The sequence below is a fragment of the Apodemus sylvaticus genome, chromosome 1, assembly GCF_947179515.1.
Source record: "Apodemus sylvaticus chromosome 1, mApoSyl1.1, whole genome shotgun sequence".
Classification (NCBI taxonomy): Eukaryota; Metazoa; Chordata; class Mammalia; order Rodentia; family Muridae; genus Apodemus; species Apodemus sylvaticus.
In genome coordinates this window covers 61,472,606-61,487,264 of record NC_067472.1, presented here as the reverse complement: position 1 = coordinate 61,487,264, position 14,659 = coordinate 61,472,606, and the positions used below count along the sequence as shown (strand labels likewise).

The 14,659-nt window shown below is 50.5% G+C and overlaps 1 protein-coding gene across 4 annotated transcripts in view; it reads right to left on the bottom strand.

The window, feature by feature from the left end:
• Window positions 1-11,857: 11,857 nt before the first annotated feature.
• Nap1l4 (nucleosome assembly protein 1 like 4) overlaps window positions 11,858-14,659 on the bottom strand; it is a 36,082-nt gene continuing 33,280 nt past the window's right edge. For all 4 annotated transcript variants that reach the window (XM_052194730.1, XM_052194712.1, XM_052194703.1 and 1 more), the window contains one exon: window positions 11,858-12,912. In XM_052194730.1, coding sequence (XP_052050690.1) covers window positions 12,874-12,912 — 39 coding nt within the window. In that variant the 3' untranslated portion in view covers window positions 11,858-12,873. The remainder of the gene's footprint in view (window positions 12,913-14,659) is intronic.

The following is a 14,659-nucleotide window of genomic DNA, read 5'->3' as shown; positions in this document are numbered from 1 at the left end:
CGGGGAGACCTACGACTCCTGAGCACGAGGATCGTGGACCCACGGGTTCTTTCCAAGCCCTGGCCCTCGTCTCCTCCCACGTTGGGCGAGCATCCAAAGGCCACCCATTAGACTTTCTTTGGAAGTAGCTCTGCCCCAACGGGCTTTATTACCTAAGTTGCTCCCAAGAGTTGTGCCTCGAAATTATCTGAGTTTCTTTTCCCTTCTGTAAAATGGGACAATGACTTTTGGTAAGTTAGGCAGTGAAGAAGTGGGGGAGGAACAGCACGGTAATGCTCAGCCACGTGAAGAGACAGGCCTGCCTCCTTCCTTGTGTCCCCAGTCTGGACGACCGACACCCCGGGCTGCGACCATACAACCCCGACACGGTGGAAGCTTAAGGGGGACCGGGGCTAGCAAAGCTAGCTGGGGGAATGCGGGGACCGACCTAAGTAAAGGCCAGGGGCGGCGGGGGCGGCGGGGGCGGCTGAGTCATCGCCTTTCAGTGCACGATTTTATTTACCCTCTGCCTTTAAAGGTTTAATAGTAGCAGGAAGCAGACGCTGCTCTTCCAGGGTTCCCAGGGATGGGGGAAGGACTGGGCGAGGGACCCCAAGAGTCCCCGGCTATGGTGGGACGGGGGCAGGGGTGCTGGGGTGGGACAGGGGACAAAGGCACTGCAAGGAAACCCTCAGTCCCACCCCCACCCTCAGCCCCACCCCCACCCCCACCCCCACCCTCGCCTGTTGGAAAACCAGACACCATGCTTCTAGGCGGGCTGGCTCCCAGTGAAAGCGCGGGCTCCTCCGTTTAAACAACTAAGACTGGCAGCCTAAAACTCCAGTTCGGTGGCCTGGTGTGTTCTAAGGCAGGTTTATACCGCAATGAAGAGGCTGAGGCAGGACAGACCAATCTAGGTCAGTCTAGGTTTTATGGTGAGCCCGAGCGGTGAGCCCGAGCGGTAACCTAAGCGCAGAGCAAAAATGAAGTGAGGGGGCTGGAGAGGCGGCTCAGCAGTTACAGTGCTCACTGTTCTTGCAGAGGGTCTAAGTTTGGTTCCTGCTCCCAGTAGGGCAATGCACAACCATCCAGCTCCAGGAGCTTTCTCCTGAGCTCCCCTCCCCCACCCCCCAGAACACACACATATGCATTAAAATGAAAATAAATATTTTTTTGGTGGTTTTTCGAGACAGGGTTTCTCTGTGTAGCCCTGGCTGTCCTGGAACTCACTCTGTAGACCAGGCTGGCCTCGAACTCAGAAATCGCCTGCCTCTGCCTCCCAAGTGCTGGGATTACAGGCGTGCGCCACCACCGCCCAGCTGAAAATAAATCTTAAAAATAAAAAGAAACTTGAGACTGGACCGGTGGACTCCGGCCGGGGTTAAGAGTCCTTGTTGATTTTTCAGAGGGCCCCGGGTCGGGTTCCCAGACCTTCCAGGGTGGCTTACAGTTAGCCAGGACCTCAGAGGAAGTTCTCGTCTCACAAGTCCTCAGAAACATGCAGGCAAAGCACTCAAACACACAAAATGAGCTAATATTTTTAAATGTAAATATAAAACCACAAAAAGAGAGCTGGCAAGATGGCTGGCTCAGTGGTAAAGACACACGCTTTCGACTGTAACTGCTTGAGTATAATTCCTAGTGTTGACGTGCTGGAAAGACAGACCCTGAGTCCCTCGGATGTCCTCTGAGTTTGTGCATATGCATGCACACACACACACACAGAGAGAGAGAGAGAGAGAGAGAGACAGAAACACACACAGAGAGAGACCAAAGTATTATTAAAAAAAGACTTTTTAAAGATTTTTATTTATTTATTTATTATATATAGACATTGTAGCTGTCTTCAGACACTCCAGAAGAGGGAGTCAGATCTTGTTACAGATGGTTGTGAGCCACCATGTGGTTGCTGGGAATTGAACTCAGGACCTTCGGAAGAACAGTCAGTGCTCTTAACCCCTGAGCCATCTCTCCAGGCCCTAAAAAAAAAAAAAACTTTTTAAATAAAGCAATGAACAAAGACATCCTGGACCTCCCCACTGGCTCTCACTGTGTGTTCCACAAGTGCCTCCCAACCCCCACCCCCATTTCCAATACACACAGAGGCCTGACCTTCAGGGTCCCTGAGGAAAAATGAGCCTCGAAAACTCTGCCCGGGGCCCTGAGGGGTGTGCGGAGCGGAAGTGTCCAGGATTCCTGTGGGAGAAGAGAGCAACAATACAGAGACAGACAAACAGACAGCCCACGTGCCCCGCCTGCCTCAGATGAGAGCAGGCCAGAGAGTGCATAGGAGAATGTTCTTGGAGCTCTTGGGTAAGATAGGGCGTGGCTTCACACTGGAGCTATCCCAGGAACCTGACCAGTGTCAGGCTAGAAAACCTCCTGGAGAAGGCCAGCTCTCCCTAGCGTCCCTTCCCCAGGCTGCTTAGACACAAGACGGCCTGTGCTGTCCATTCGTTCGTGGGTTTCCAGGAGTGAAGCCTAAGCCAAGAGGCCACTCTACAAAGTGGAAAGTTAGGGGAAGGAACAGGGACTCTGCACAGCTGCCCTGGGCGCCCGTTCCTCAGCACCCTCACCCTCCCACCTGCTCTCACCTTCTGCAGCTCCGGGAGCTCTTGCCCCAGGCCTCTCAGATATCTGGTGTTGCTCAGGCTCCTCTGCCTGCGTGCTGGCACAGCAGGAGGGAACCCTACTTCCCAATGGAGGCCCTGGTAATAGAGGACAGCATGAGCGAGCACAGGGACAGGGATCTGGGAAGGATCCCCAGAAGATCATGGGGTGGCGGGGGTTGCTAACCAAGCACCAGGCACTGGTCTAGCTTCCACCACCATCCCAGCGATACAGATGGAAGATTCTAACCTGTGTCACTGGAGAAGAAAGAAGTGCAAGGGACAGAGGGCCTGGCCGACCCCAAGGGTGGAGGAGGGCGGTGAGCACTTGCAGAGAGCAGGACCAGGTGACTGGGGTCCTACCAGCCACCCCAACTCCTCTCTTCACCTGGAAGCCCTGCTGCTTATGGGAGTTAGGATTGACCCAGGAGTAGGGCCCCGCAGTGGGGAAGGAAGTGGAAAGGAAACCGGGAGGCCTGTGTCTGTGATCCTCCTGAAATCTGTATGTCCATACAGTCCAGGCGCCTCAGACAAGGTCCAAACTGGGTGTGGGGTGTGACAGCTTCTGCTGAGCTGCTGTGCAGATGAGCAGAACTGACCAACGACACTGGACCCTCCGTCAACAGAGAGCCCCTTGGCTGGTCACCGGACAGCTGCTAGCCATTCTGTGGTCTGGCGTGGCCAAATCAATGGGAATCTAGATTGTACCTTGGTTGTGCTCTAGGATAGGTAGTGACTTTCTTAAGGACACCCTAGGGGACAGCTGCCTGACACAGGTACTTAGAGCAGGGTTGTGTCAGGGTTACACTGCCAGGAAGGTCCTTCTGTTCCCCAGCTCTCAGAGGCCATCTGAGTCCCCTGAGTAAGGGGACAGAGATGCATTTCTTGGGCTGATGGGTTAGGCATCAGGAAACAGCCCTGGTGAGAGGCATTGGGACCCCAGGCCTTTTCGTTGTTAGCATGGTGAGGCAGGATCTCATGCAGTCCAGGCTGGCTTTGAACTTGCTCTGTAGCTCCTCCTGCCTCCACCTGTATCACAGATATGCGGGATTATCCTGTTTTTTCCGCAGTTCAGACCAACCACAGGCCTTTGACCATGCTAGGCAAATGCTCTACTAACTGCGCTACAACGCCCAATGCCCTCTTTCAATATTTTTTTCACTATTTATACTTGTCTCCGTAAGTGCACAGGTGTAAGGATGAGTATCAGAAGATTGTTCTCTCCTTCCACTGTGAGTTCTGGGGACCAAATCAGGTCATCAGGCTGTTACCTGCCTTTACTTGTTGACCTGTCTTGCAGGTCCCCTCCCCCAGTTCCTTTTATATAAATTCTTTTAAAAAACAAAACAAAACAACAACAACAACAACAACAAAACCTTTTAAATTAAAGGCTGGAGAGACGGGTTAAGTGAACAGACTACTTTTGTAGAAGAGGGGGCGGGGTCAATTCCCAGCATGGACATGGCGGCTCACAGCCGGCTAACTCCAGTTCTAGGAGATCGAGCACCCTCTTCTGGCCCCCTCAGGTACTGCATGCATGTGGTGCACGGACGACTATACAAGCAGTCATAAAATCATAGAATCAAGATAAATAATTTTTAAAGCCTCTACATTTTATTTCATTAATTTGTTAATTGATTAGATGATTCTGGACATCAAACCCTGGGCCTTGAGTGCCAGGCAAGTGCTCTACCTACTACTGAAATATATCTCGTGCCCTGCTGCTCTTCAGGAAGCACAACCTTCAACAGAGACTCCATCCTCTGTCCACTTGCTAAGGAGAACTAGGATTGGTCTGGAGAGATGGCTCAGTGGTTAAGAGCACTGACTGCTCTTCCAAAGGTCCTGAATTCAAGTCCCAGCAACCACATGGTGGCTCACAATCTATAATGGGATCTGACGCCCTCTTCTGGTGTGTCTGAAGATAGCTACAGTATACTTACATATAATATATAAATAAATCTTTTTTTTTTTAAGGAGCTAGGATTACGGCGCACAACACTGCTCCTGTTCTTATGCAGGTTAGGGATTGAATCCCGCCGCACGCACGCGCGCTACTAACTGAATTGTACCACTCAGGTTTCTGACAGCAAAGAGCAATCCGAGTGCAAAGACCAGGCCTCAGTTTCTTTAACCTTGGTGTGGATAGTGCTCCTGGGAGGGATGCTGCACCTGGGTTCTAGGTCAGCTGACACCCAAGGAGGGTCCAGTGCGGCCCTGCTGCATGCTCCAGCTGGGGTCCTCTCCTTTCCATTATGATTACACTGCAAGGTAGCGGTGGGAAGTCTAATTAAAGGCTGGAGACATGGCTCAGCAGTTAAGGCACTGGCTGCTATTCAGAGGACCCAGGAATTTGATTAGTTCACACTATCCACAGTAGGCTGCTTACAACTGCCAGTAATGCCTGGGGATCGGATGCCCTCTTCTGGCCTCCATAGGTACTGCATACATGTGGCAACCATTATAAACGAAATCTTTTATTTTTTCCTTTATTTTTAATTTTATATGTATGGGTGCTTACTCTACATGTATGTCTGTGTGCTACACAAAGTTCCTATATAAGCCATAAGAGGATATCAGATCCCCTGGGATTGGAGTTTTAGACAGTTGTAAACCACCATGTGGATGCTGGTAATAGATTCTAGGGTTTTTTTTTTAAGATTTTAATATATATTAAAATATATTATATATATAAACATTCATACATACATATATACATGATTAGTACAGTGTAGCTATCTTCAGGCACACCAAAAGAGGCCATCAGATCCCATAACAGATGGTTGTGAGCCACTATGTGGTTGCTGGGAATTGAACTCAGGATCTCTGGAACAGCAGTTAGTGCTCTTAATCCCTGAGCCATTTTTCCACCCCCCCCCAACATTTGTTTAATTTTGAAACAGGATCCCATTGTGTAGCTATGGCTATGCTAGAAATCACTATAAGACCAGGCTGGCCTTGAACTCAAAGATCTGCCTGCCTCTGACTCTGGATGCTGAGATTTAAGGTGTGTGCCACCATGTTTATCAAAAACAAATCTTTTTAAAAGGGAGGAGGGTGCTGGTGAGATGGCTAAACAAGTTGATTACTTGTCATCAAACCCGACAACAACCTGTGAATCCCTAGGACCCACATGCTACAAGGAGAAAACTGATTCCCACAGGTCATCTGAGTTCCATCTGTACACACATGCGCACATGCACACATGCTCGCGCGCGCGCACACCCCCCCCCCAAACAAATAGTAACTAAAAAAAAAAAAAAAAAAGCCTAGCTCTATTGTACCCGGTACCCTTGACTTGATGTGGGGAGGGTGCTAGGTTAGGACCTATCAGAAGGCCAGGGAGGGGTGCTAAGTCTCTCACATCAGTCCTGGCCAAGATTACTAATATGTATCGGAGCAGTATCTGGATTGAGACAGTATGAGCCACCCAGGTAGGTCATGAGTTCTCAAACTTGTGGCCTGGACACTTGCTGTCCTGTCCAGCTGTCTGGCCCCTTGGTACTGGAGCTGATCTGTGTGTGGCTCCGGCTCAGCTGGGAGGAACAAGGCGTCTCTTTGAAACTCCCCAACTGAGGTCACCTCCCTCCTCATGGTGACCAGCCAGTCTGATAGACACTTGCAGGGCCAGCCCAATGAAGCAGCCCAGCCTGTGAAGAAGCTGTGTGTCCTGGGCATGTTGGGGGGTGTCAGGTACTGAATACCACCCTCTTCCTCTGTGCTATGAACCCTCAGAAGCCTGGGGATGGCTCTCCTGCTTTCAAGATTTTCACCTTGCCTCCACTGGGATTGCTAGAGTCCTGAGGCTTCCCTCTCAAGTGTGTGTGCCTGGGTGCACAGCAGGAGCCTGGCTCAGCACCTGATACCACCTGTCTTAGGCCTGCAGAGCTCCTGCTCTAGGACTTATGAGTTAGGTCAGCCTTGGAGCCTTCTTCCTCCCAAGCCACAGTCTAAGCAAAGCCAGAGCTCGGGGGCAGAGGTTCATCTACCTGCCCCACCTGGTTTCAGGTTTTTGCTGTCATCCTGGCTTCAGCCTCCCAGAGCTGTCCCTGGTTCCCATTTTTCTGGAATCTGAAGCGACAGGTACTGACTCACAGCTGCTACCAACACGTAACCTTGTTGGTACTGTTGCCTACAGTAACCTTGCTCTGTTTAAGTTCTCAAGGCCCTGTTCAGAGATCATCAGCCCTGCAGTGTACACGTAGAAATGTCTGCCAGAATCAGCCAAGGCATTCAGATGATTCTGAAGACAGGTAGTCAAAAGCTCATATGAGTCACTCCTTAGCCAAAAGCACTGGCCAGGTCTAAGGGTCTGCAGGAGCAAATGCAGCCCTTTGGTGCCCGGAGTCACACTGGCAGGGTGGGACACAGATTCGCTTACACGGGGATGGTGCACATGGAGCCCGAAGGGCCGGGAAGATAAGGTCTTGCTGACCAGGCTTGAGGAGCTGCTCAGACCCACCTTCCTTACAGAAGAAGGAGGCAGAGCCTCGTGACGCCTGACCTCTCAGGACTTCCGGTTAAAGAGCTGAACGAGCAAACAGAACTCACCGTGAAAGCAGGAGAACTAAGAGGGGTCCGAGGGCGGCCTATCACAGTACACACCGTCACAAATTAACTCTTCGAGAGAGCTGGGCAGTGGTGGCGCACGCGTTTAATCCCAGCACTTGAGAGGCAGAGGCAGGCAGATTTCTGAGTTCGAGGTCAGCCTGGTCTACAGAGTGAGTTCCAGGACAGCCAGGGCTACACAGAGAAACCCTGTCTAGAAAAAAAAACCAAATAAATAAATAAATAAATAAATAAATAAATAAATAAATAATCTTCAAAAGAAAAAAATGAGTTGAATAACTCTTCGAGAGTTCTCATCAAACTGGGGTCTCTGTGGGCATTTCTGTTCCCATGTCACATGATATTTATGGGGTGTTCCCAGATGTGTTTCTCAGGTGGCTGGAAATACCGGGACATCTCTGTTGTCCTCTAAGGCACATGGAGAAAGAGTCCAGATGAAGACTGGGCGAACAGCAGTGACAGGGCTACAACCTAAGGACACAGGGCCCATAGAGCTGAAAGTAGAGGAAAAGACCCTCCAAGCCCTGCCGTATTGGTGGGGCTGTGTTTTAAGCTCCGCGGTGAGGAGTCACATGACCAGCAGGTCTAAGGGTGGTCTGGGTGACCACCCAAGAGGCACACAGGTGCAATAGCTAGCAGTGTTTCTCAGGGCCACTCTTTCCAGGACTTGGAGAGTTACTGTAGACATAAGTCGACAACCATTTGCACTCTGGAACATGGGCAAAGGCTCACTCATACTGTGTTCCTCAGATATTGGTGGGGAACTCTGATAGAAGCTCTGTCAGGGTCAAGGCCAAGCCTGAGGCAGGCTTTTCTGGCCGCACACACAACCTACGTGGAAACAGTGATGCGGGATATGGAGGTGTCCGATGGCTCTGGCATCCAGCTCATGGGTGCCTCGGTCCTGAGGTGCACTGGGGAAGCAGCTGGAAGGGCTGTCAGCATAGAAGGCCACTAGGTTTCAGCCAAGGCAGACTGAGGACCCATGTCCTGACCCAGGGTCATGCCCTTACCTGATTATATCTGCAAAGTCTCTTTTTTTGCCATTTCTGCATACCTGAGGGCCAGCGTGAGAGCACCTGTCCTGTATACCATCCTACACAGGATGGGCCTGACCAGTGAGAGTTCAAGCCCCTCACTGCCCCTAGCTCTACCCTTAGAGGTGAGTGACTCCCCTCCCACCCCGCCCCCAGGGACCAGACCCCTACCTGGCATCACAGCAGAACTGGGAATGGATGACCAGGAGGGTGGGGCTTGCTTTTTGGTTTTGTTGTTGTTCTTGTTTTTTTGGTTTTTTGGATTTGTTTTTTCCGAGGCATGGTTTCTATGTATAGCCCTGGCTGTCCCGGAGCTCACTCTGTAGACCAGGCTGACCTCAAACTCAGAAATCCACCTGCCTTTGCCTCCCAGAGTGCTGGGATTAAAGGCGTGTGTCACCACCGCCCGGCTAGGGTGGGGCTTGTTTGAGTCTCTGCATGAAATAGCCACAGGAACTGCCTGCTCTTTGCTCCCCAGATGAACACGGGCTCTGGGGGTGCCAGTCCAGTTAGAACTTGAGCAGGTTCAGATCCAAAGGTGTGTTCAGGCTTCCTGGTGGCACTTTGCTGGGCTGAAGCTGTCTGTCCTCCAGCAGTGGACTGGGAAGGCTGGTGTGGTAAGGGACAGGGCTTAGACAGTAGAGCCCTGGGAAGTGAGTTAGCCGACACTGGAGTTGTTGAGGCCCCCCATAGGGAGAGTGGGATCTGCCCTGGGCACCACATATTAGGTTGTCATGGACAACATCCCGTCTCCACCTGTGGGAGATGAGGCAGCATGGCCAGGCCAGGAGCATAAACGTAACTAGGACTTGGCAGGGGGCCTCCAGCTCATCCTTAAGCCATTGGAGACCAAAAACTGTCTCTAGGTTAGTGGCCTGTGAGCCCTGGGCAGCAACCTCTTGTTTGGACTTCAAAGTCCATGTTTGAAGATCATTCCACATACTCTGGAAAGCAGGCCAGGTGAGTCGTAGGGCTCTAGAACACCTGCCAGGCCAGCGCCGGCTTGTGGTGGGGTCAGAGCCAGTCTGGGGTGAAAGAATGTGTGGGTTCTGCCTGCAGAGGAAGGCCTGGAAAGTCACCACTGGCTTTGAGCAAGCCTGGGGCAACGTTGGAGACTGTTTTGATGGCCTGGCCACACTCACAGGCACTCTCTGCAGGCCAAGATCTCCAGTAGGCTGGAGCTGGTGGTGGCACTCACTGAGAGCTTAGCCCTGAGCCAGTTCTCAATAGCCAAACATCTGGGGACAGAAGCAGCAGGTAGACCCAAGTAGGGAAGCCAGAGCTCCTGCATAGCATTAACACCCAACCCTCACCACCAGAGGCACATGTAGACCACGGCAAGATAACACTGTCTAGCTCCACCCAGGGAGGAGCTGGGGCTAGACATTTCAGTAGGCGAGAAAGACCAGCTAGGCAAGATAGCATCCCTTAGCCTGAGACTCTTTGGGCTATCTGTGGCTAAATGCCACCTTACCCTTCCATGGCCTAGGGTCTATCACATAGTTGCAGCCACTGCCTTCCCAGCTAGCAGAACTGTCAGGGTTCTGGCTCTGCCCCTGACCCCAGAAGCCAAGGGGGAGTTGATGCTGTACAGAGGAAGCTAGAAGACACAGCTTTGGCTGTTTAGATGCCTCATTTGGAACACTCCAGTTGACAGTCCAGTGCCTGGGGTATGGAGGCTTAGCTACCCCAGGTCTGTTGCTGGGGTTAGTGATGATAAATTTCCCTGGGGTCTGTTCTTTTGCTATGCATTGTAATGCTAAATGCCAACCCCCAAGACCTTGAGAGAACCTGCAGGTACACAAAGTAATGCTGTGTGACTTTGCTCCTTAATTTAAAACTATTGGTTGAATAAAGATGCTGACAGCCTAATAGCTGAGCAGAAGAGGTAGATTGGGTTACAAACCTGAGGCTGGGAGTCTGAGGACCACAAGGGGAGAGAGAAGGTAAAGACATAATGAGGTAGGTGAATCATAAAACTGGCCACATGGGCTGGCCAGTTGGAATAAGGGTCCATTCAGAACATGTCATATCTTGGAGTTATTGGCAGGGAGGTAGATAATATAGCATAGAAGATAGATATCTGCCCAGGTCTAGGGCTTTAAAGGTTTGTTATAATTATAAAAGTCATGGGTCTTTTATCTGGGAACTTCATAAGCAAAGGCAGGGTAGAAACCTCCAATTGAGATTAAATATATACCACAGGGGTCTCTGAACACCTAACAGTGGCCAGTCAGAGATTTGCACTCCACGCTAATGAGGGCTCACCTTCCCCATATTGTGACCCCAGAGGGTAAGCAACAGCATGGAACCTCTGACCACAGCTACATGTCTCAGTCCCAAGCAGGTGGGTCCCTGTACCCTTCACATCCAGAAAGGAAAAGAAACCTTCCTCTATCCTGGGTGATCCCCCAGCTGTGTCCTGTCACACCAAGGGTGGCACTGCCATGGCTCATCACTTGAGTGCAGACACCCTGGTGTGAAACACCAAGCACACTGCTGGTGGACCTTGCTGCTTCTCCTTGAGACCTACTGCCCAGAAGTGGTAAACCAGGAGCCAGAGGTAAGGCCAGCTCAGAAATCCACCCTTTTATGTACCTGTGATGCTGGCTGGGTTGTCAGGCTAATGCGCACATCATTTTGTGCAGTTACCTGATCGTCTAATGATGTGTGACATGCACATTTATAAATGAATCTAATTGGCTCAGATGGACTCTACAAGTGGCCATTGCTCAGTGATTCCCAGTACACAGGGCTGGGAATGGGAGCAGCAGGCAGGGCTATCATTACAGATGAGGCAGGATTCCCTAGGGAAGGATACGGAATGAAGGAAGGGTACACTATTGTCTATACACCTAATGTATGCCTACCTCCAAGCCTGACTTCTCCCACAGCCTTGTCCTATGTAACTCTTATTAGGCAAGGAACAGAGCAGCCATGCAGGCAGGCCAGAGGCACTGGGGTTGTAGGGGAAGGTAGCCACTTTTGTAGTTAACTTTGAGCCTGCAAAGCTGGCATTCCAGGGATGAAGTCTTCCCCCACTAAGCTCAGTCAGAAATGGCCACCAACCTGACTCACAGCATTTGGGAGGCTAGAGCAGGAGTGTATCATCATCTAGGAGCCATCCCTCCCTCAACCAAATTTAAAAGCATCGAAATCCCTTATGATCATTTTTTTTAAAAATATCTCTCTCCTATATCCTAATCTACAAGGTGTAATCCCAGATCCAGAGGTTTTCCTGATTTATTATTGTATGGGTGTGTGCCAGCAGGTAGATTTGTGTACCACACACACACAGTACCCACTGAGGCCACAAGAGGGTATTGGATCCCCTAGAAGTTAACCTAAAACGTTGTTAGTCATCACATAGGTTTGTAAACTAAACTGTTCCTCTTGAAGAGAAGTCAGTGCTGTAAACTGCTGAGCCATCTCTCAAGTACCCCATGGTCATTCTTACAGTAGTAAACTACATCCAGAGCCCCAGGCTGCTTCCACAGGCAAACAGCTTGCTTCTAAGAATGGGCTTTCAAAGCCCACTGGAAACTTTGGTCCAGCCACTAAAGAGCTCAGTCCAGCAGGGTGTGGCCAACTGTGGGCAGTCAGAAGGGGCAAGTGGGCTGTCAAAAAACCAAAACAACAACAACAACAACAAAAAAAACAATCTCAGTTTGTGTTTCACAACTTTAATAGAATATTCTAACTATTCTGTACAAATTGAAAACACCGTATTCAGTTACAAATGTGTTATCAGGTAAGGCTGAGCACGCTCTACATGGCTGGTCACTGTGGACATGACAGTCCTGGCTACCAGAGACACAACCACACACTCGGAAACACCCCCCCACCCCCACCAACCACCAACTGGTCACCAAACCCAGGGGTGGCGGCCCTGGTGTGCACAGTACAAGCTGCAGCTGTACTCTACAGGCCAGAGATCTCTAGTGAGGGAGGACTTCTGCCCCTGGCGACAGCCTGCCAACTTCCAGCGGCAATAACATGTGGTCTGCATGGCACAGCACAGCTGGTGGCAGGAAGCAGCAGGGCTTCCCGCATGGGCCTCACTCCACTTGGTGTCACATCCTCCTGGTAAGTCAGCCACGTGTGTGGTAAGTGGGCAGAGGACGGTGAAGTTCAAAGCTCCCCAAGCACAAGTGAATAAATAAGTACGAGGGCGGACCCGACGGCTCTGGCCTCAGAGGTGTGTGCCACAACCCACCCACCCCTAAAACCAAAACGGAAGAAAAAAAACTGCTCTAAGGCGAGCACAGCTTTCTCTACAGAGCTTGGGCGATGACGAGGGCACGGCACGGCAGCTGGAGCAGCTTCCCACGCAGTTCAGTGGCTGGAAATCATGGCGCCTTGTCAGTAGGGGAGGGCTGAGTGCACAATCACCAGGCTGTCAACCCCAGGCACAACCTCGGCCCACCCCAAGTGATCTTCAGGCACCAAAGCTGCAGGTACTACAACTAAATCTCCTATTCTGAACTGCAGCAGTCTCCACTGTACAAGTTTAGCAAAGTAAGAAGGGAAGGGGGAGAGGAATCATGCACTTGGAAATGGTTAGATGTCACAGCACTGTCAACAAAATTCTGCTTTGGCAGGGACTGAGGCCCCTGCCTGCGGCCTGTGGTCCTGACAGCCGTCCACGAGGAGAGGAGGCCCCACAGGGTCGCTGCTTCTCACTGCTGCTTGCACTCCGCTGGCTGGATGGCTTCTTTCTGCAAGGAGAAGACAGGATTTGAAGAGAATGAAACAAGTATCACTCATCAAGCCTCCCCATCTCTTAAGAATCAAGATTCAATGGGTTCGCTCCTTCTTACCAAAAAAAAAATGGTTCCCACAAACGGACGTTAAGAGCAGACACAGAAACAGGTCAGCTCCCCAAAGAACCTCTCCCCCACCCCCAGGTGTTTGCTTTCCTGTTCTACTATAAAGGTTAACTCAGAATGTGCCAGGCAGAGACTTGCTAGAGCCACAAGGAACTAGCCACACGAGAGTCTTTGCTGCTGGTACAGATCACACCTGCTTGTGCCAGCAACTACCTCTCTCTAGGGCAGGCCTGTCCCGAGTATTCACACAGGGAAGGCAGTCCTTCTGAGCAGGCTGTGCTCTCTACTATGAGAATAGAGTCAACTCCAGAGGTTCACAGTGCGGGAGCGAATGGTCAGAGGCCAGCTCCTATAAAGAGCCATGTAACCTGTTGTCTTTAAAACACATTCAAGATCTGGGAGCTTTATATATGAAGGACAATAAAAGCCTGAGGACAGACAAGGACCTTACTGCTGCCTCAGAGCTAAGACATGTATTCAACTCATCTGCTTCCCAGAATCCCTGGGAACTACAACTAAAAATCATGGTGGTATAGCCTGTAATTCCAGGCTGAGGCAGAGAAATGCATGTTCAAGGCCAGTCTGACCCACATAGTGAGACTCAAGTCTCCAGCAACAAAGGCTAGTGATACAGCCCAGCAGTGTAGCCCATGCCAGGTGTGCCCAAGGCCCTGGGCTTGATCCTCAGCACCACATCAAAAATCTATTATTTTTAGAAGGACTAAGTATGAAGCCCTAGCTGACCTTGAACTCACAAAGATGTGCTTTGCAATAGTCTGAGTGCTGGAAAATAAAAGTTATGTTTTTTGCTTGGGGGTTAGGGTTGGAGCTGGAAGGGGTGGGGGGTGTCCTCACTTATTGTAGTCTTGGCTGTTTTGGAACTTTGTAACTCAGGTAACAGAGGGTGGCCTTAACTCATGGATCTGCCTGTTCCTGTATCTCGAGTGCTAAAATGTGTTTTCCTGCTTGTATGTCTGCACACCATGTGTGTTCCTAGTGTCATCATAGGTCAGACCGCTTGGATCCAGTGACAGAGAGTATGTAAGCTGCCACATAGATGCCGAGACTCAAATTCTGAAAGAGCAGCCTGTGCTAAGCTAAGCCTGTCTCTCCAGCCCCAATAAATATATTTATTGGAAAGCTATTCTGTGTAGTGTGCTGGCACATACCTTTAATCCCAGCACTCAGGAGGTAGAGGCAGTTAGATCTCTGAGTTTGAGTTCAGCCTCTCTACAAAGCAAGTTCCAGGAAAGCCAGGGGCTGTTTATAAAGAAACCCTGTCTCTAAAAACCACCCCCCTCCCTAAAAATAAGAAAGACTAAGGCTATAGGGTTGGGGGGGGGGCAATGTCTAAGAAAAACCTGTATTGTGTGACCATGTATGTTAATACCAGAAGTGTCTATGGTATGAGACCAGCGTCCACCCTTGAGGCATTACACTTCAGGGGCAAAAATACAGTGTCTAGGCACACAAGAGAGAACCTTGGCCTGGTTAGACCTCTTCCTCCAATTAAAAAAATTTCTATGTGTATTATGTTTGTATGAGGATAGGTATCAGATTCCCTATAACTGGAATTGCAGTGGTTGTAAGCTATTGTGTGGAATGTTGGGAAGTGAACCTAGGACCTCTGCAAGCA